General features: G+C 37.6%; 3 protein-coding genes across 8 annotated transcripts; 2 read left to right on the top strand and 1 right to left on the bottom strand.

The window, feature by feature from the left end:
* Positions 1–324: 324 nt before the first annotated feature.
* Positions 325–5,886, top strand: LOC104241553 (pentatricopeptide repeat-containing protein At3g62470, mitochondrial-like). Its single transcript, XM_070168529.1, has 3 exons — positions 325–5,259; positions 5,373–5,511; positions 5,647–5,886. The coding sequence occupies exon 1, from the start codon at positions 549–551 to the stop codon at positions 2,625–2,627; it is 2,079 nt and encodes a 692-aa protein (XP_070024630.1). The 5' UTR covers positions 325–548; the 3' UTR covers positions 2,628–5,259; positions 5,373–5,511; positions 5,647–5,886.
* LOC104222225 (dual specificity phosphatase Cdc25) lies at positions 5,120–9,201 on the top strand. Its single transcript, XM_009773434.2, has 3 exons — positions 5,120–5,259; positions 5,373–5,511; positions 8,792–9,201. Exons 1-3 carry the CDS (start codon positions 5,120–5,122, stop codon positions 8,972–8,974), a joined length of 462 nt encoding a protein of 153 aa, XP_009771736.1. The 3' UTR covers positions 8,975–9,201.
* Positions 6,050–19,859, bottom strand: LOC104222226 (acetylajmalan esterase-like). 6 transcript variants are annotated; one of them, XM_070168534.1, is made up of 4 exons: positions 19,022–19,830; positions 18,465–18,613; positions 15,591–15,677; positions 6,050–7,573 (listed from the first exon to the last, which is right to left on the bottom strand). In XM_070168534.1, the coding sequence occupies exons 1-4, from the start codon at positions 19,290–19,292 to the stop codon at positions 7,463–7,465; spliced, it is 618 nt and encodes a 205-aa protein (XP_070024635.1). In that variant the 5' UTR covers positions 19,293–19,830; the 3' UTR covers positions 6,050–7,462. The 6 variants fall into 6 exon arrangements, with proteins under 6 accessions (XP_070024635.1, XP_070024638.1, XP_009771738.1 ...); XM_009773436.2 differs by lacking the exon at positions 6,050–7,573 and adding an exon at positions 13,965–15,018; XM_070168537.1 differs by lacking the exon at positions 15,591–15,677.
* Positions 19,860–22,742: the final 2,883 nt, after the last annotated feature.

The raw sequence follows: 22,742 nt of genomic DNA, 5'->3' as shown, positions 1-22,742 counted from the left end.
AAGTTAAAAAAAAATATTTTTGAGTAGGCACAAAAGTAATTTTTGAGAATCATAAAAAAACTGCTTTCAAAAATACTTTTAAGAGAAATTTTAAAAGCACTTTTTAAAAGTTTGGATAAACATTAATTGCTACTCAAAAGTATTTTCAAATTAATTAACCAAACACAAATAATTTCAAGCATTTCTTTTTTAGCAAAATACTTTTCAATATAAGCTTATTTTAGAATTTTGGCAGACATGCTATTAGAAAAATCAGTCATTTTATCTGCTTAAACTAAGTTAATCTATTTCTACAAAATTTGTTCAATTTGACTGGTTTCAAAATATGTATTCCTCTAATTTTGCTTAAAGAATATGTAATTAATGTCCAAATTAATTTGGTAGAATAAGAGAATGTACAAATTACATTGCACGAGCTACAACTCTCACAAAGCATAATCGGCCCTTCCCCCAGTACCGTAGAAGCCAAATTCGCCGCTGCGATCTGCAAAACCAGCGCATAAATCTCATCTGAGTGGCAAAGCTTTTCCACTTTCAATGGACTCCCAATGGCTATTTCTATGAGAAATCTTGAAAAAGCTGCAATCTTTAAACCTTCTCCACACTTAATTCAACAGCTCAACTTCAATGGCGAACTCCTCAACATCGCCGCCACCCAGTTGGATGATGAACAAGCCACAAGGCTACGAGGAAGATTTGGAGAACAACAGCAAGTGTTCCTTCTTGTTGGTAGCTCTCTGCCCTTGTCTCGTTTGTTTCATTATCATACTAATTGCAGAATTCATCTTTCTCATTGTCAAGTTTCATCTTTTTTGCCACACCCCACTTCACTCTCTACTTTTCAAGAAAAGTTGTCATTGACTAATCCCAGAAAAATTTGGCCTCTTTTGCCAAAAGGGTGTTCTTTTATTACCAATATTCATCCAAATGTTCTGAGTTCAAAGTTGGATTTTAGGCAATTCAGTACATCTATTTTGCCACGCCCCACTTCCCTATCTACTTTTGGACAAAAGTTGTCATTTAGTAATCCCAGAAAGATTTGGCCTTTTTGGTTAAAAGGGTGTTTTTATTTTAATGGTGTTCATCCAAATGTGAGGTTTTTGAGGTTGAGTTGTAGGGAATTTTGTACTTATGTAGATAATGATGGTGAATTAGAAAGTGATAATGATGTTGAGAGTGAGAGTGATGAGATGGTGGGGTCGAAGGCAGATCCTAAAGAGGTGGATAGGGTGTGTAAGGTTATCGATGAGTTGTTTTCGTTAGATCGAAACATGGAGGCTGTTTTAGATGAATGTGGAATCAATTTGAGCCATGATTTGGTAGTGGATGTGTTGGAGAGGTTCAAGCATGCTAGAAAACCAGCATTCAGATTCTTTTGTTGGGCGGCCCAGAGGCCAGGTTATGCTCACAATTCAAGAACGTATAATGCAATGATGGCAATACTTGGAAAGACGAGGCAGTTTGAGACCATGGTCTCGGTTCTTGAAGAAATGGGGGAGAAAGGTTTGCTTACAACGGAGACCTTTTTGATATCCATGAAAGCATTTGCTGCAGCAAAAGAGCGGAAGAAAGCTATTGGGATTTTTGAGTTGATGAAGAAGTACAAGTTTAAAGTTGGGGTGGAGACTATCAATTGTTTGCTTGATGCCCTGGGAAGGGCAAAGCTTGGGAAAGAAGCACAGTTATTGTTTGAGAAATTAGAGCATAGATTTACACCAAATATACAAACATATACAGTTTTGCTCAATGGTTGGTGTAGGGTAAAGAATCTGATGGATGCTGGTAAAGTATGGAATGAGATGATTGATAAGGGATTTAAGCCTGATATTGTAGCCCATAACACAATGCTGGAGGGGCTGTTTAAGTGTAAAAAAAGGTCTGATGCGATCAAGCTGTTTGAGGTTATGAAAGCCAAGGGTCCATCACCTAATGCAAGAAGTTATACTATCTTGATCAGAGATTTGTGTAAGCAAGGGAAGATGGATGAAGCCATTGACTACTTTGAGGAAATGCTTAGTTCCGGAAGTGAGGCGGATGCTGCAATTTTTACCTGTTTGGTAACAGGCTTTGGAAATCAAAGGAAGATGGATAAAGTCTTTGCATTGCTGAAGGAGATGAAGGAAAAAGGATGCCCACCTGATGCACGACTGTATAATGCGCTGATCAAATTAATGATAAATCGACGAATGCCAGATGATGCAGTTATTTTATATAAAAAGATGATCAGGAATGGAATACAACCAACTATTCACAGCTACAATATGTTGATGAAATCATTCTTCATGACAAAGAACTATGACATGGGTCATGCAACTTGGGAGGAGATGAATCTGAGGGGTTGCTGTCCTGATGAAAATTCTTACACTGTTTTCATTCGAGGGCTTATAGGGCAAGGGCGATCTATGGAGGCTTGTAAATACTTGGAGGAAATGATAGACAAAGGCATGCAAGCACCTCAACTTGACTACAACGAATTCGCGGCTGATTTTTCTCGGGCTGGTAGGCCTGATATACTGGATGAGTTGGCTAAGAGGATGAAGTTCTCTGGGAAGTTTGAGGTCTCAAGTCTCTTTGCGAGGTGGGCTGAGATGATGAAGAGTAGAGTAAAGCGCAGGGATCCCAGCTGATAGTCAGTGCGCATACATTATCTATTTCATGTTCTCTATAATGCAGATAAGAGGATCACTAACCAACCAGTAGCACCTTTAACTATCAATGACAAAGGAATGTTATGTAAGGTCTGAATCATGAAAACTCATTCTTATTCCAGCTGTAAATCCCTTGTATTTCTTTTTGTATTTTTAGTATCATTAGGCTTCTTGGTAATTTAAGCATCTTTTTGCTCCTCTTATGTATTCTTTCCTCTCATTGGTGATTTTCATTCTCCTTTATAAGAACTGCATACAATTTTGATGCGCACCCCGTGGGCCCTATAGCAGCTTGCATAATTGCATTTGTACCTGCTTTCTTTTACTTCACCTCTTCGATCCCAGGGCTTGCCTGAGAAGCTTTATATTCTTGTGCAGTGGTACGTTTTCTGTACCTTCTAAAACAACAAAGGACTGAAATCATACCTTTCTTTCCAAGTTGCACTATGACAAAAAAAAGTCGCAAAGCTATATTTCAGTTGGAATCATACTGAAGTTGCTCTAAAAGGATCTCACATTTAATAAATTATAACAACAAAAAAGTAAAACACTAAGATTGTGGATGGAGGATTACTACATTGCAAGGAGATAATGTGTAGCTGCTTGAGCAAGTCCTTCCTAAGTTTTTACAAATTTTGTCTAAAGAGAAATCGAAGGAAAGGAGAACTAGAACAAGGAAATGCCAGTTCGAGTCAGAAAGACATTGATGACTCAAGGTTTATATTAGGGAAGGAGAATAAGATGATGAACTATCGGTTTTGGCCCAATTATCCAATTTCTCCAATATCTCCAAATAGGCATGGTTCTATAGTCAAAGTAACTTCGTCACTTTCATGTACACATTGGATGGCAACTGTTCCTCAACCAAGTACATTGCCCCGAGGAAATACAAATTGCCCTGCCATTTTCCGTCCTTTATTTCTGCCCATATTAAATGAAAGAGAAAAAAATCTTAAAAATTCCCTTTCCTTTTCCATCTATTCTTTGGTTCCAAAGAGAGCATTTGGTAGTTTCTATTCATTTCCCTATATAAGCTGCCTACTCTTTCAGCGGGGAACATTTTAAGTTTTCAACTTGTAACAATATTTAAGTTGAATGTGAAGTTGGTATGATCAGGGAGTAGTCGTAGCTGTGTCTCTACTTGGATGTTAACTTATCTCATGAAAACTTCAGTTTATCCTCTGAAGCAAAGTTGTACAGAGTCCCATAGCTGATCAGAACTTGCACAATATTTAAGTTGAATATGCAGTAGCCAGATTCTGTTGCACCATACATGGTTCATAAACAAACATCAATCTACTATGCGATCAGAGGTTGCACAAATAATGTGTTATGCTGGATTATACTAATCACTTAAGCACATGCTCACATATAGCAATGGAGCTGAGATCACATTAATATTTCTTTGCTGCTTTGGTTTGTTGTTTTATTTCTCTTTAATTTAGTTCATTCAAGTAGTAGTGGTGGCTTCCTTTGTGAGATCTACAAGAAAGGAGATTGATTCTATCGTATCTGTAAATGAATACATCCAATCTGCAACGTCGGAAAGATTGCTTTACTTTAGAGAAAGTGGGCAAATGCAAATAAAGGTTTTTGAAAAAGTAAAAAAGCACAGTCAACTCCGTTTCCCTTCAACAACTCTGTAATTGTTGTCTATGACAGTTTTAAGATACTACAGCTTCTCTCTCTCTTTTTTTTTTCTTTTTTGGTAAAGAAGAAATTTATTACTGATAAATAAATACTATGTAGTAGGTACATTTTTGGGTCTGTCCAGGGTACATACCCTGATGGTCATTAACAAAAGGACATACTATTACATAAATTGGCGAAGCATCATACAATATTAATCTCTCAAAACTATTAGTACTACCTTCAAGCTTCAACCCCCCCACCCCCTCCATGAAATAGATAGTATTGTTAGCACTCCTAAATTTAGCTAGATCAGTTAAAGGATATAAAACTAAATTGAACAATCATCAATTATTGGAATAAAATAATTTGATCCTACACAAATGTTTTTAGAAAAGGTACCAACAAGGGTTGTGGTGGAGCGGTAAGTAATCCTTTATCCTTAACCAGAGGTTTCGAATTCGAGCCTCTGGGTATGGAGTCGCCTTTGTTAGGGAGCGCTTTACCCCCAATGTGGGACTTCTCGGCGTGAATCCGAATTTAATCGATCTCCAATGTGAGTACCGGATACCGGACGGGAAACCAAAAAAGATAGTAGAAAAGCAACATAAAATTCTCTTCAACCCACTTAGGTGACCTTTCGTATTATCCGGGTTGTTTGATTAAACCTTATTATTGGAAATAATTTCGGTATTAGATTCTCCTGACCTATGCTGATTGAAAAAGATCTACTTGCTAAAAGTTCTCCTTGCTTAGTAGTTACTAATTTTCTCTTACTTTTTATTTTTTTAGAAATTATCTTCAGTTTATTTGATTTTCCCTAATTATTATTTTGCTTTCCTATGTCCATATTTTCTTGCTTTTGGAAAAACTTGAGAAGCCAGAGAGAGGAAGACATGGCGGCAAGGAGCATCACATACATTACCGGCTCTCAGCTTCTCTCTCTTAAACGCCGTCCTAACATCGCCATCGTCGACGTCAGGTCTTACAAACAAACTCTGTCACTCACATATTCTTTCAGATCTCTATTTTATGTCTATTTCTGCTAAACCCCCATATCCGATTGCTTTTGTTTTGGCCTCAAATTATTTGCAGGGATGATGAGAGGAGCTACGATGGTCACATAGCTGGCTCACTTCACTTTGCTAGCGATACTTTTCGTGATAAAATTCCCAGCCTTATTCAAGCTGCTAATGGCAAAGATACCCTTGTTTTTCACTGTGCTCTTAGCCAGGTTCAAATCTTGTTTCCTTACCTACTTTCTCATATTTGTTAAATAGCTCTTTCTTTTCTTATGTTGGGTTTTTCAGTTTTTGGTTAAAGATTCTATCTTTTGTTGGATTTTAATTCTATCTTGATCACTCTACAGTGTTTGCATCACATTGGCATGAGATGATTTAAATGGAGTAGTGTGGTCGGTGAGGATTCATATAGTCCGACCCAACTTGTTTGGGATTGAGGATAGTTATCGTTGCTTGATCACTCTACAGTTCCTTTTGGGTTCTGTCTTATCTGCTGTTGATACATTTCTTTATGGAACTGCTAATGGCATCTTGAACTTATCCCAGACTAATCTTAGTTTCTAATCTATATTGTGGTTATTTGTCAACTCTCTTGGCATTTCTTTTGCCAGATTCAGTTTTTGGTTAAAGAGTGTTTCTGCACATCTCCTTATTGGTTTTCAGTTGATTGGTTTTTTAGGGGTTTTCAGCTTGAATTTTGAATTGGCCAAAATTATGGAAAGCAGGGTGTTATAGGATTTCAACTACTACTAGTCAGATAAATAACTTCTAGTGTTATTGCTGTTTGTGGAACTAGAGATATCAAGATCAGTAAAGATACACAATGAAGCGGCGAAAGACTAATTAGAGAGTCTCACCTTGCTTTTCTTCCATAACTTAACATTTCCCGTAGTATCATTTATAATTCCACAGTCAATCTATATTAGTCAAACAATTTTTACAATTTGAGTTTTACCTTAATTTTTCCTTTCCTTTTACTTGTTATGATGAGTCGTACAGAGCAATTATAGCCTCTGATTTCCTTAGTTGCTTCTGCAAATCTTTTTTCTTTTGTTCCACCTATGGATGCTTTTCTTTGAGCTACTGTTAGAATAGACAATTCGGTAGCTTATACATATACTTCATGGCCAAAAATCTTTCTATGGTGTATTAGGTGCTCTATGGCTAAGATAACCACAGGGATAAGCACTTAGGCAAACACCCAACTCACATTCATGGTCTAGTTTAGATGCAAATCTTCGTTGAATTACATCCATGGTAAAGAAAAGATACACATATTGAAACGTGAAATGACATCCATGGCCGCCAAATCAACATGTCATGGATGTTCTTAAGAGTGTTGTATAGTAATTATTAGACTAAAAGTAATCATGCCACTGATATCATTGTCCATTGGTGAAAAGCACATTAGGCCTTAGTATAAACCTTCAAAACTTGGTTTTGTTTCTGGAATTGCTCCAAAGTAACAGTCCTTGTGTCCTCACAAATAGTCCAAGCTCTTTTTTTTTTTTTTTTTGGATAACGGTGGTGTTTGGGTCAGCTCGTGCGCTTTGATCAGTCCAAGGTTTAGGCAGATGTCAATAATTCTCCATGTGTCAGCTTTGTTGGAATCCGAAATTTGGTTTCGAAATTTTGTTATTCCAACTCTTTGACAGCTAACCCATCCCTTTAAGAATAGTCCAAGCTTTTAGCGGTTGTTCAGATTGTTACTCTGCACTATTAATCAACTTACAATTTTGGCATAGATCTGCAGTTTACTGTCAATGAGTTTTACCTACCACCAAAAGCTTTCACTCTTTGGTTAATAACAAATTAAGGACCTATTATTGTCCAAGTCCAACTTCAGATGTTCGCTTGACAGTCACTATATAATACATAGTTCTTCATGCTGTTGCTATTGCAGCATTCTCTCCTTGTAAAAACCTTCAGAGATGCTTCTGCTGCACAATTTTTTAAGTTCATTTGGAGGGTACAACTTCTAATAAGATATGCAACTCTCTGTTTTGCATCATTTAACCAATAACTTAAAACATGTGGGCGAGTTCCTTTCTTCTTCCAATAACATTCTGTATTCCTCAGTCCAATCTTGAATACTATTTGAAATTCAGAAGAGCTGTGTGGAGGATTTGTTAGGCCAATATGTAAAGCTATTATAATATTTGACTAAGATCTGTGTAATGGTCTCTTTGGGCTGTATATCCATTCGGTAAAAGAAAAGGAGAAAATGAAGCATCTCCTGATTCCTTGTGCTAGCACTACAGGTGGATATGTCATCTGTATCATAGTTTTGCTTTAAATGTCAGGTTCATGGATGAAGCAACAACTAGAAGTTTAATGAACAAAGTAAATAGAAAGATGAGGGTAGACTACAGAGATAGAAATATCAAAGAAATACGCTAGATTGTGATTTTGTAGAAGAAATTATAGTTTGCGGAGTTGCTACTCTAGAGTAAACCTGGAAAAGAGACAACTAATAGCCGATGGTCACTTGGGATTACTTACGAATAAGTATAGAAGAAGGAGGTACCAGTTCAAAGATAAGGCTTGCCTTTTTCAAAAATGTGAAATTAGCACTAAAGTTCAAAGTTTAAAGGGTCATGTTATGCTAATTCTTGCTTTTGGTCTTTGAAATTGCGCATGTGGCTTTATTCTAAGAGTAGTGTGCAAGATCTGAGAGTACTCATATGCTACATTAAGGGGTTGTTTGGTGTGATGGACAAACAAAAATAATTCTGGGATAAAAATTTAGTACCGCCTCATTCCTTATTTGGTTAGTAGCCTTGGGATAAGTTATCCCAGAATTAAAAATATTACCGGAATAACTTATACCTGCCAGAGGATGGAATAGTAATCCCAGGGTAAAACAGTAAAATTGACAAGCCCATGATTAATACAATATACCAAACAGTCAATAAGAAATAATACCAGGATAATCAATGCCAGCATAACTTGTTCAAGCCAAACGACCACTAAAGGTATAATACTGTACATTGCCAGTTTTAGTAATACATTATTGCCTAAAGCCTAAAGGAGTTCTTTTTTAACAATTGACCAAGCAAAAATGTGCATAATATTTTCTAGAGTTATGAAATGGTTGTGTTATAACTCATATTCTAGGCTTTGTAGTAGAGTTCAGAGTATTCTCATCTGCTTGCTAATTCTCATAGTGCACAGCAGTGACACCATCTTCCTGCTTCCCTTTAAATTAAGCTTCTCCTCTTCTAAATAACAACTTTTCTTTATAAAAAGTTCTTTCATTATGCAAGAGGATAATGAAGTGTTTCATGTGGTATTTTAATGGAATTGGACGCTCGCACTGATTATTACATCTTAAATAACTCTATTCATTTACGTGTTGAAATATGTTGTAGCCTCTGCGCATGTTGTCCTAGTGATTGCAAGTTTTGGAGAACAGAAGAATATACCTCCTATTTGTATGTCTTCTTTTCACATATTGGTCAGCGTATTGAGTTGTCAATGACTGTTTTCTAGGTTCGGGGACCAAAGTGTGCAAGGAGGCTTGCAGAATATCTAGCCGAGTCGAAAGATGATGCAGGAATAAAAAATATTATGGTATTGGAATGTGGTTTTAATGGATGGGAGGCATCTGGTAGGCCAGTTTGTCGTTGCACTGAGGTCTTCTGCAAGGGTCACACTGAACAGGCACAACAATAAAATTAGATAAACCATGCCAAAGAAAAGGGATATGTTGCATATGGCACCGGTGGATTTAAAGGAGTTGGAGGAGAAACTTCAAGAACTCCTTGATAAGGGGTTCATTGGTAGGCCAATATGGATGTATGTTCTGCGTCGAGTCGGCTTGTTGACTCCAAGTTGCTATTGTTGATGGATGTGTTGAATCGGTTGTTATTGAGCTTATTAGTGTTCTGGGTGATCTATAAGTTACTTTTCCATGTTGCGAGGCATTACGATTTGTTGGTTATTGGCACAGAATCGGTTGTTCTGTGGATCAGTGTTGGATAGGGTTGTGCATTGTAGCGAAGTTATGTGGAGGTATGATCCTCCGGGTTAGATTCGTGTGTTCTGGTTCTACGATGTGTGATGGGTTCTCAGCATTGTGTTGTGGTGGTATTAGTGAGCTTGCGGTACAACTCTATCATTTGAGTCATTCTTCCATGATGGAGTACATTTGGACTTGGACTGTTGCTTGTTGGTGCGCGGGTCGCACGGATTGTGGATTTAGATTGTATCGATATGTCATGTCACTAGAGTAGTTGTGTTGGATGAGATGAGGTCATTGAGATCTATAATGAATACTATCAGATTCGATTTCAGCATGTTGGAGGGATAATATTGGGATTCGGCTTAGAATGTTACTATAGTCCTTGCCGAAGGAGAGGGAGCTCCGTGGCTGGTTGATCTAAGGAATGGTGATGACTTTCTGCGTGTTTTAATTCATCTGGCAGTACGAAAGTGTTGGAATGAGACTTTATTTGATAGGAGGTTATTATCGGTATTCGGTTGCTTTGAGCAGTTGGTGTGATATGAAGTTTCGCTATGAGTGTTGGAGTTGTATAATATATCGTATGATTTCCATCTTGAATTGTTGTTATGGGTTGCTATAGTGTGTTCAGATTTACTCGGTGTGTAGATGTGAGATTCTGACCTTATAAATAATTCTGGAAGTGGAAATTTGGTCCTAAAGGTTTATGGGCTAGGTGGATTGTGAAATTTCAGTTACATTGTGTTATCGGACCTATATGAGAGAGGGTGACATGTGATCACCCTCGGGTATGTGCATGGTAAGGTTATACGACGATTTGATGATTTTCGGAATAACTCTGGTCGGTTTTGTCGCAGATGCGGAATTGGAGTCGCAGGTGCGAGATGCCTGGGCAGAAAGTATAGAAGCTCACCTCCGCGATTTCTAGCCCATTTCTCACCATTTTTGCTCGGTTTTGAAGCTTTTTGAGATGAGTTGAAGAGGGATTCAAGGGAACACTTGGAGACTTGAACTTCGCATATACACACTGTATAAGTCTGAACAAGTTGTATCAAGCCATAGACATGACCCACGACATAATCACACGATATACCACACAACTCAAATACTCATAGCAATAACTTCCGACTGACAATAGCTGATCGATAACCAATTCGACACCGGTAGCGAACCTCTTATCAACTAAAATCTTGTTCTGAACCTTTGTACACTGCCAATGATGAAAGAAACATGCAGAAACTCGTAACCACTTATCAGACCAACAAGTCATGGAACTCTCCCTCTTTCAACAAGAACTATAGCCAATTTCTAAGCCGACTTCAGATATTATCCTTCTAATTATGCTATAATCGATTACGATAGTATCCATTCTAGGTCCAATGACCTCGTATCATCCAACACAATCATTCTAGTGACATGACACATCAACACAATCTAAAGCCACAACCCGTGAACCAATAAGCAACAATCCAAATGTACTCAAGTCATGAAAAATGACTCAAATGAGAGAACCGTCCCGTAAGCTTAACAAGTACTGCCACAACGAAATACTGAAAATCCATCACACCTCGTAGGACCATCATACGAATCTAACAGAAAGGTTCATACCTCAGCATAATTTCGGTGCAATATGTTCCCCATCCAAATACTAATCCATGGCATATACCTCAAGCTACCCTGCTCAAAATTAATAACCACACGCAATTCGACATCAAGTACTCAAAGTGCATTAACATAACCACGGAGAAGCAAATGACACAACGCCACAACAAAACCCGAAAGAGCATAACTAATACGTCATCCACCAAGCAATACCCAATACTCTTCCCGCTCAAATTTCACTATAAGACCCCAATAGAACCGCACCATATGTGCATATAACCGACAAATCACAACTCCTCGTAACACAAAAGAGTAACTCATAGATCACTCCAGAACACGAATAAGCTCAACAATAACCGAATGGTACATCCCTCAACAATAGCACTTCGAAGCCAACAAATCCGACCCTGTGCAGAACATACATCCATATTGGGCCTACCAATGAACCCCAAATCAACTCTGGTCACCCACAACAGATAAATAACCTTCCGAAAGTCCACAGTGACTGAATGACAGCACACACTACCCTCTGACTAACCTTAGCTACATTTTCACAGTCCACAACCACGAAACAATCTACTCATGAGAACTCCCAGTCTCCAAATCCATAGCACACACAAATCACCATATCTTATCCCAACTCCACCGACCGAATATCTGACATATCTCTCATACTCGATCATCCCACGAGGAATGCTTCTCTGATTCTTCCGTGCCACATCACAAAATCTGAGGATCAGCAGTCGATCAATTAGACGAGTACCACAATACCAATGAAGTATTCATAAATCAAAACATACTACCCCCCTTTGAAATGTATACTTTCATCATTCCATACCAAATAGTAACATCATTCACCTAGTCATCTGTAGCCGTCCATATTATTTAAGAATTCATGACCTTCCCCTCAAAACTGAACTATGGCCTTGTACATGCAAACCTCAATCCCACACAACACACCGCATATACCATGCCATCGTATGAAAAGTACGAAAATCTCATAATCCACTCCGAGTCATAGTAAACTACATACTCAACAAGTTAGAAACCTTCCGTTTGATCTCATCTAGGAGAAAATCACTATACATCACATGCTCCTCACGCCAGTAGAAAATATACTCCTCGAGTCGTGGTAGAAACCATCAAGAACTCTCCGAATCAAATTTGCACAACACCAAACCTTCAGGACTGAATCCTTCTAACTCAACCAAGCTACGCAGGTCACCAAAACCCAAGAGCATTGCAATGAAACACCTGTAGAAACCCACCACATCATAAACACCCAAAGAACCATTCATGTCCAACCTATTGCCAAGCAATCCTAATTCTCTAAGTTCCTTCCGAATTACCATTCAAATTGATACTTTTCCTTGCTAGTACACTACTATCCTTAACTAAAACTTGCCCCACGAACTTTAACATAAACCACACCGCCCTAAGGCTCATAAACTATTGTATTCCTTCTTAGGCACCCCCAAAAGTATCACAGCTGAGATACCCGCTCTGAAGAGACCTTCTGCGAATCTAAAGCCGTTACCTTCGCCTTCCTGATACCGATATGTAGAATCCATAATGATATAAAAATGCCACAAGTCCTGACATCCTCCACTATAAATCTCAGTTTCTAGCCAAATACACATCCTGAAGATTCCCAATTGCCACGTATAAATCTTGAATTCATTGGAACCATTCTCGAGAGTCATCCACTCTGCTCAAATCTCAATTAGACTGACTAAACAGACCGAACGACCTGTGCCTCATTAGCACTCCAACACCCAAGGAAGTAACTCCACCTTAATGCAACCAAATAAATTCCTGCTCCATGCACATTACATCCTTCACCAATAACAACTCAAATCGTTCCGCAATTCTCATATACTCATAAAGCCTAATACAACTCGTACCCATAAATTCCTTTACTCAGGTCATCCTCGATCTCACACTCTGCAGAACATAACTCATTCACAAGTATACCTCAAACCGAAATCAATACATCACATAACCGTGAAATCAACTTATCAATAGCGGACTCCCCCACTTGGCTCAATGCCATAGATCAAAACACACAATAACTCACAATGGTCATACTCTATTACTGTCATCATACCACAGAGAGATTCAACTAAATCCTTCCTGAGCTACTGTAATGCAAACCATCTAGTACATTAAATTATCTACAAATCTCGCATTCACCATTATAATAGTCAAGCCAACTTCCACGAGCGATGTAAACTCAAATTGCAACGCATATCATTCACTGGTAAAAGAGAACTCGCTACAAAATAATATAGGGATCACACAAACCTCAGGATACCCCGCAGGAGATAATCCACCTGCTTCGCCTCAAACTAATATATATTTATACCCTTCTATAGTCATAACTATTATGCAATCACTTAATCTTCCTGAGTCTGAACTCATATCATGACATGAAAATCTACTTCACTCCTCGACTAAACAACATAAAAGATCCTTCAACACACCCATAGCTTGAGGCCATACGCCAACTCAGGACAGAAGTCAAACACCCAATAGTCCTTGTTACATCCCCAACAAATTCTTTTTGTCACATTCGAACAATCTGAATACATCTCGCAATCAAATCATACTCATCATGTAGCTATCCAGCCATAAAATTCCACTAATAAAGACACTACCGGACATATAAATCTAGAAGCACATGCTCACACAATCAACACCTCTATGCTCAAGCTACAATCGAAACCCGACCTCAAGTCCTCCAGACTGGCCCATCATCAGCACGCTAATATCATATTTCGCACCTCAACCATAGAATCACAAGCCGTCGATGCACAACTAATACGGAGCGCTCACATGCACATACGAATGCGTGGAAGAAATTCAAAAAGTTATTCTTTAAGCTGAATCAATGCCGCACGATAAGGAAAGAACATGTAGCCTCTCGAAAATAGGTATGGACGTCATCATACCGATCCGCAAGACTCTACTAAACACTTACTCATGACTTGTAGAACCTATGAATCTAAGGCTCTGATACCAACATGTCACTACCCAAAATCCACCAGTCGTGATGACACCTAACCCAACCCTCTAGGTAAGCCAACTAAAGCTATCAAGTTTCAATAATCTTATTAAGTTGATTAAACAAAAATAAATTTACTGAATTCTATATACATCACAAGGACTAGTAGTACAAATCATGAGTTTCTAAGAATAGAGTTTATAAATCGAAAATGAAAGAAATACATAGTCTGTTTGAAAAGTACATAAACATAGTTTTATAAGCTGAGGCTACCTCAAACAAAGGAGGCAGTTACAACAGGGACGCTGGTACATCTTTAAGTCTTGCAACCATCGAGCACAACAACAACAACAACCGACATATGCACGCAATGTGCAAAAGTGTAGTATCAGTACAACTGACCCCATGTACTGAGTAAGTAACAGACCTAATCTTAGGTTGAAAGCAGTGATGAGCTAACACAAGATCGGGTCCAATGCCAATATTTTCCACAATAGTTCATAACAACATAAATGCAATTATAAAAGAGATATCTCAAAAGTAAAATACTCAGCTCGTTCACAGTTCCAAAAAATGGTCATGCTTTACAAATATCTCAGTAAAAGAAAATCCCAAATCTCTTATCGAAAATGCCAGAAGTACGAGTAAATTTGAAAACTGTAATTTTCCAAATGTCCTTTTCACAATAAATAAAATGTTTAAGTTTCTTTCCAAATAACACGTATAAAGTTCCTCTCCATACCCACATATCAATGTGTATAATAAGTCATGAATGATGTGATACTATATAGCATGAGGAAAAATGCATCTCTATGTCTGTATGTTATGTATGCATGTAAATGCCATATATTTTCAGAGCTGAAACATATACTTACACTTTTAGAGTACTCAATCTCATTGTCTCGCATCCTCTCTCACGAATCTCAATACTCAGCACACTAAATCACTCAACAATGTATAATAACTACTGCGGCATATAGCCGGATCCGTATATATATATATATATATATATATATATAGTCAACTGCGCTCACTGGGGATGTACAGACTCTGGAGGGGCTCCTTCGGCCCAAGCGTTATGCGGCATGCAGCCTGACCCAATATCGCTGCGACGTGTAGCCCGATCCATATATCATTGCGACATGCAGCCTAATCCATATACATATATATTCAATATATCACTACGGCGTGCAGCCCGATCCCATAATATAATAGATATAATATGTTGCGGTGTGTAGTCCGATCAAAGATATGTCACTCTCACTCAGGCCCTCGGCCTCACTCAGTCATCAATCTCTCCAGTCTTACTCATGGGCACACAATGTCTTGAATCTAGCCCAACAACAATGATATGATGTACCAATAACAACAACTGAGACTGAGATATGAATGAATGTATGAATGTGACTGAGTACAAAAATATCAATGGAAATCAGTGAGATGACAACCAGAAATAACCACTATGAGTACAAACAATATCATCATGAAGTCTAAACATGATGCTTAGCATGATTGACAGCTCAATTACTATCACATGGTGAAAACACAAATATCAACAAAATAGGGCCACTATACAGGGCCATGGGAACAACAGAGTCCCAATTCACAGAGTACACGCCCACACACCCATCACCTAGCATGTGCGTTACCTCAATACCAATCACATAACACGTATTGCAGGATTTTATACCCTCAACACTAAGTTTAGAAAAGTTACTTACCTCGAACAAGCCAATTCTAATATCGAGCAAGCCAAGGATGCTCCAAAAATGCCTTCCCGCGTGTTCCAACCTTCGAACGGCTTGAAACTAACCAAAAACAATCCAAATACATCAAATAATGCTAAAGGAACCAATCCCACTCGGAAAAGGTCGAATCTTTAATCAAAAGCCCAAAATCAGCCAAAAAGCCCAACTAGGCCCCATGTCTCGAAACCCGATAAAACTCATAAAATCTGATAACCCATTCATTTACGAGTTCAACCATACTAGTTTCACTCAAATCCGACTCCGAATCGGTGTTCAAACTCAAAAATTCATATTACGAAACTTTAGGTCAAAACTCCCGATTTCTTCTTTAAAATTTATCAACTAAAAGCAAAAATCGAATATAGATTCATAAAGTATAACCAAAACCAAGTATAGAACACTTACCCCAATACATATGCTGAAAATCACCTCAAAAATTGCCCAATTCCGACCTCCCCAACTCAAATATGTTAAATGAATAAAACCCTCGTTGTAATACTGTTATGCCTCGTTTCTCATGCTAAAGATCTCGAAACTCACTTTTGATGCCTCAAATAGATTCCTTATGAAATTCTAGTTAAGTTACGCTCTTGAATCACTCAATTTGACCTTATATTGAAGGAGATATGCTAGTTTCAATATTTGAAAATAATACAGATTTTTAAATACGCAGTAGTGACAAATTCGTAATTAATCTGAAAAAAATCTAGCAATCCAATTCTTAGTAAAATGGCCATAAAATCCTCATACAATGTCCAAATTTGACGAATCTTTTTGCTATGGCTCCGTAATTACGATGCAGATCTAATGATTCAATCAAAATAGAAATCGGAACTCATTTTCTCGATGTGCTACCATTTATACTTGAAGAAATAACGTCGACACATAAGAAAAACGAGCGCAACACAGCCCAAACCTATCCGAAATTCACCCGAGCCCCGTAGCATCCCGTACGAACATACCAACAAGTCCCATAATATAACACGGACCTACTCAAGGCCTCAAATCATGTATAACAACATCGAAATGACAAAATGCACCTCAAATCGAACTTAATGAACTTTCGAACGTTCGACTTCCGAAACTCGCGCCGAAATATATCAAATCTACTCTAAATGAACTCAAATTTTTCACACAAGTCCTAATACATCATACGAGCTATTCGTGCTCCCAAACTACTGAGCGAAATGCAAATTCTCAAAATGACCGGTCGGGTCGTTACAATGAGCACAATTAATATTTGTTAATCTTACGTTGATAGATATACCTTTCAAAAAGAAGTTTGGTGGACATTGTTTATGTCTTTGATTGAAAAATTCTAAATGCTACCAATATCGTATATACTGAATTCCTTTTCTTTATTTTTAGAGAGTTTCAGGTTAAGAATATGTGATTTGCGGCCATATGAGGCTATATTTTGTGGTAAAAGGAAAAAAACAAAAAAAATTATTTAAGTAAAATCTTACTTAATTTTAAATTCCAACAAATTAGGAGTTTTCACCTAAAACAAGAAAAAATTTAATAATTCAAATTTTAATTGACGTTAAAGAATTCAATATTAAAAAATTATTTAATTATTATTTGTTCCAGTATGAAACTAATTATAAAAAAAAAACTCAATTATTAACATTTGATATCGTCATTCTAAAATACATAAGTCATCGTAACATTGAAATCCTGGCTTCATATGTATTCTCGGATTTACTAAAAAGGATGAAGAAACTATATGGCTCTACTAATTTAATTGATCCTGTTTGATTTTAGAGGACATAGACTTCACATGGCACAACTTTTCACGCCATTACATCGAGAACGAACCCTCCGTCCTGTTCACGTGCCTAAACTATTTAGTAGTTCAAACTCTTAGTTGAGGAGTCTAAATAGAAAATCATGAATACTTTAGGAGGTGGTGTAGTATTTGGCCAAAAAAAGTCGCTCATTTTGAATGTGTGCTCAAAATTCATACACTTTATCTAGAAATTAAGAGTAATGAACATAATGGCAGTTTAATTTGGGTAACATGTCATCAATTAGCCACCTTGCCAACTGATTATATGCTTGTTCTGTCAAATAAATTCCATTCCAACTGATATATGTACTTGGGTCAACACAACTCCTGAAACTCCACATTTTTTATGTGCGTCAATATTATATTCTCCTCCTATTCCACAACAAGCTTTCTGTATAGAGTTTTTATCAAATCCTACAATATCATAATGCATATCAGTAAAGAAAGCTAAGTTTTTATGTGAATGCATACACTTTTCGTTAAATATACATATATGTGTAGTTTAGAACTGTCAAAGTATACTTTTTGAAAATTAAGTATATTTTAAAAATATATTTTGGAGGACAAATTGATTTTTCAAGAAGGAGCTTTGTAGGGGTAAAATGTAAAATAATTTGCAAAAGTGGAAAGTTTGACTAGAAAAACAGGAAAAAAGAATTTACGATTAAAAGTGGGAAAAATAAAGTATATTTTTAAGCACTTAGCAAGACTCGCGGCATTTTGTAGTAGCCACAAATAGGCATTGTAATAGTCACCATAAATGAGTGTAATGTTGGGGTACTCTTTCTTCAGCTCTTCAATGGCTTGTCGCAAATGATAATTGTAGAATATTGCCAAATTATTTAGATTTTTCAAGCAATGATACTCATCGTAGGCAGTTGAGTTGTCAGTCTTGAATTTCGTTAGGTAAATTGGTAAACAACCAATTGGAAAATTGCCCGGGACTACAATTCGAGTAGCCCGAAACCAATGACTCTCTGAATAAAAGAGGTAAATGGGTCTTTAGGAAAACAATTTCAATCAAAGAAAACTTATTAAAGAAAGAAATGAAAACTCACTTTAACGCCCTGAATAATGGTCTGAACAACTTCTGGCACCATGTTCCGCAATTCATTCATAGTTTTACCTTGCAGTAAGCCATAATTGAATTCATTTCCTCCTACTTCTCCAGCTAGGAAAAGAGATTTCTTCAATTTTGCTTGGCAATCTAGCAATAATTAAGAAGAAAATATCATTAATTCAACTTGCCGTTAATAAATACGTAAGAAATAATTAACCACAACATATTTTCTAAGGAAGTACTCCCTTCGTCTCAAATTATCTGTCGTGATTTCTAAAAGTAGTTGTCTCAAATTATTTGTCATTTTAGAAGTTCAAGATAAAATTAGTATATTTTTTCTATTTTACCATTGATAGTAATAATTTTGAACATGAAGATAACACATAAATAGAGTAAATATTTAATAGAGAGATTATATATTAAGACAAAATAAAGGTAAAATATTCAAATACCTTTTCTAATTAATGTTTTATTAAGAAATGTATAAAAGAGAAATACGACACATAATTTGAGACAGAGAAAGTAGTTAGCAAATTAATTAAGAGTAATAATTACCGGTGGAACAGGTGGTTTTAAAATGGGAAGACATCCAATCAAGTTGCACATTCAATGAACTATTGGTGAGTCCAATAACAATCTTCTTCTCAGCCATGATTTCAGTTGATAAAGCAGTAGCTCCTACTACTGCAAAATTCGCACCATATCTAAAATTTGCATTTTGATCCTTGTAGGGATTTAGAAGAGGAAGACCTGATTCTATAGTGCTGTGAACAAAAAAACAAGCATAGAAACAATCATACAGCTTAGTACATGAATCATCCCGCATTCACGTGGAGTCCGAGAAAAGTTGCACCTCATGAGGGTATAATGCTAATTCCACATTTCGAATCCATAATCACTCCATTGAGGAGGATGGCTTATACAAACAGTTAATTAGAGAAATATAAAGATATCTATTATATACGTATGAAATCAATCATGAGCATGCCATTAGAACAACGTCCGGTTGTTTACTTCTGGTAAAAATTCATTCCATAAGGAAATCTTCCACATACAGTATGAGCTCCACAAATGCTATCTCTGATGCAGTTTCCTGTATCTGAAATTGAATCACCCAACTGATATATTTTGTCAAATCCGCATTTCATCAATTGTGGATTTTAAAGCATCAGTATTTGCGCATTGCTTTTTGCTGAAGAACCAAGAAGCTGATCATCAAATAAATGACTAGGAGATCAAGCACTCTTATTGTCAGGGCCATGGCCCAATTTTTTCAAAAAGTAACTGAAAGTTCAGCCTTATATATTCATACAACAAATTGTTGGAAAAAGAAAATCGACAACAAATTTATTAGTATTGTTTCCCCGCAGAAAGCTCTCAATGAAAATATAATAATAATAATAATAGTAAATACGAAATAATAATAAATTTGTGGACCTAATACCAGCTAGATTTCATTGAATTATCACATGGCACAACTTTTCAGGGCCCCACCACGTTGAGAACGATCCAAGAATACTCTGTCGTCCTTTTCACGTAATATTCTAATTTTTTAATATTGTATTGAATTAGAAGATTTCCATGAGAGAGACAAGAAAACGGAACGTTGCGAAGGTACTGTTTGATTTGGGGACGTAAACTTAACACATGGCACAACTTTATACGCCACTATGTTACGCACCGTCCTGTTCACATACTTAAAATATTTATAGGTTGTCTATTAGTTGAGGAGTCTAAATAGAAAATCCTGAATAGTTTAGGGCTTTCATTTTGAGTATGCACTCTAAATTCATACACTTCATCTAGAAATTAAGAGTAATGAACATAATTGTATTGGTCCAAATTTGACCTATCACGACCAATGACGAGTACGACGAATGACGGGGTCTCCGTGACTCGATGTCCTGTGGGAGACGACCTTAAGACAAACAAGAGATTGTACAACCCTTGTAATACTGCAGACCCATTATGGGACATTAGGAATATTCCTTGTAACTTGTCTTTTACAGCTTAGAAGAGTTTCGCTCTATGTATATATAGAGGACAATAACCTTTTAAGAAGGGGATTCCGAATATTGGCTGTAATATTAATTATGAATGAGAAGATTTCTAGAAAAGATTTTGCTAAATAAGATCGGTAAAGAAGTCTTATTACCTGTCTTCTCTTTATCTATTTTTCCTTCAATAGATTATTATACTTAGTTAAGATTAACCCCTTCATCTTTGATTGATTTGTTCAATAAGGTTTCAATATCTTTTGAGTCAAACAATTTGGCGCCTTCTGTGTAGATTTCTATAGCTGAAATCGTAGTTTTCATCTAGATTCTTGAAAGAAATAATCACTTTTCTTCAGCTTCATAAAGGTTAACAATGGCGGGAAAGGGAGAAGCGAGGCTAAAGGCTATAGTGGGTGTCACAAACAACCTTCTGAATTCCCTCAACAAAGCTAGTGGAGAAGACAACAAAAACGCAACACCAAGTGCTACACCTGAGGGAGAGATCTCACCTCCCCCGCACGAAGATCTAACGATCTGGCGCGAGAGGGAAACCTCAACATCCGCAGCAGGAGAAGCGCCACCTGCCGTCAAAAGGATACTAGAAGAATAGTTGACAAGTACCTTGAGCAACATGCTCGAGAAACCCGTTCAGAGAGACATCGAAGACACATTAGCCGCAAAAACCGTAGTTGCTGCCGATGAGCCAAACACTACACGAACAGGCAACGCCCGTACTGTTGCTGATGCAGGCGACGATGCACTTACGGCCATCTTAAAGAAAATGGAAGAAATGGAAAATGACAATAAAACACTCCGCGACCAGATGAAGGAACATCAGGAAAAGGTCGATAAAATACCAGGCGCTCCGAAGTTGTTACCAAAACGTGATGTGGGCCGATTCGTCGAACGACCATATGGCAAAGGGGTAGCTCCCCATTCTATTTCAAAGACCTTCAAAATGTCGCCATATTTAAAAATATATGATGACACAACGGACTCGGAAGACTACTTAATCCATTACGTTACGCAGTAAAAGGTAACGATTTATAAAAGGAACAGGTGCCGTCTGTACTGCTAAAAAAGTTCGGTGAAACTCTGACAAGGGGAGCGTTGACATGGTATTCCCAACTACCATCACGGTTTATATCAATGTTCCAAGAGATGGTAGATAAGTTAATTACCGCTCACATGAGAGCGAAAAAGGCAGAGACCAGGGTCAATGATATCTTCGCCGTCAAGCAAAAGACGGGCGAGGGACTTCGGGATATCTTAGCCCTATTCAACAAGGTAAGGATGAGCCTACCGAACGTGTTAGAAGGAATGACAGTAGCAGCCTTCCAAAACGGGCTGAACAGAAACAGGTCAAAAGCAACCCAAAATCTACTAAGTAAACTCATCAAATACCCCCTACTACGTGGGAAAAGATCCATAATGCTTATTGTGCCGAAGTGAGGGCAGACGAGGATGACCTGAACGGTCCGCTCCAGCGATTAACATCAGTCCAAACTGAGACAAGGAGAGATCGCCACAATGACAGTCAAAGGGATCAACTACCATGTTTTAATCGAGAAAGGCACCAGCCCTATATTCGAACATCTAATCCACCTCCTCCACAACACGCAAATGTCGCGCCTCGACATGCCGCACCCTTCCGAAATGAAAGAGGTATGCCTCCACTGTTATCTGCTCATAACTTTTGTGTTTCTCCTTCAGAAATAGTATACGCACTGGAAAAGCTCGGCACGAAGGTACAGTGGCAACAAAAGATGAAGTCAGATCCGAGCACCAAGAGGTCGAACGTTCTATGTGAATTCCACCAGGAAAGGGGACACAAGACCTAAGACTGCATAGGTCTGCGACAAGAAGTGGTAAGAAAGTTAAATCAGGGATACCTGAAAGAACTGCTGAGCGATCGAGGAAGGGCCAACTTTGCTCGGGGACGCGATCAACCTCACGGACCTCCAAAACCCATATCACCAGCTCGTACCACACAAATGATCATTGGCGGAAGTGACAACATGATAATCGACCATGTGAAATTCACCACCACACATAAACTCAAACGGACAGTTGCTCACGAACAGTATGACGACCTCGAAGACAATATCATCTTCGATAAGTCGAATACCGATGGTTTGTGTTTTGTGATGACCCTTTAGGTCATCACTTGTATTGCAAGTAAATTCAGTATTTTTAGGCCTAAAAACCTCATTTTTTACCTTACCTTAATTTGCGTACGTGGTTCGAACCCATATCCGGAAAGCCTTCTATGTGAAAAA

Source organism: Nicotiana sylvestris, chromosome 1, assembly GCF_000393655.2.
Source record: "Nicotiana sylvestris chromosome 1, ASM39365v2, whole genome shotgun sequence".
NCBI lineage: Eukaryota > Viridiplantae > Streptophyta > Magnoliopsida > Solanales > Solanaceae > Nicotiana > Nicotiana sylvestris.
The sequence above is the reverse complement of the archived record's forward strand: the minus strand, read 5'-3'. Positions and strand labels throughout refer to the sequence as shown.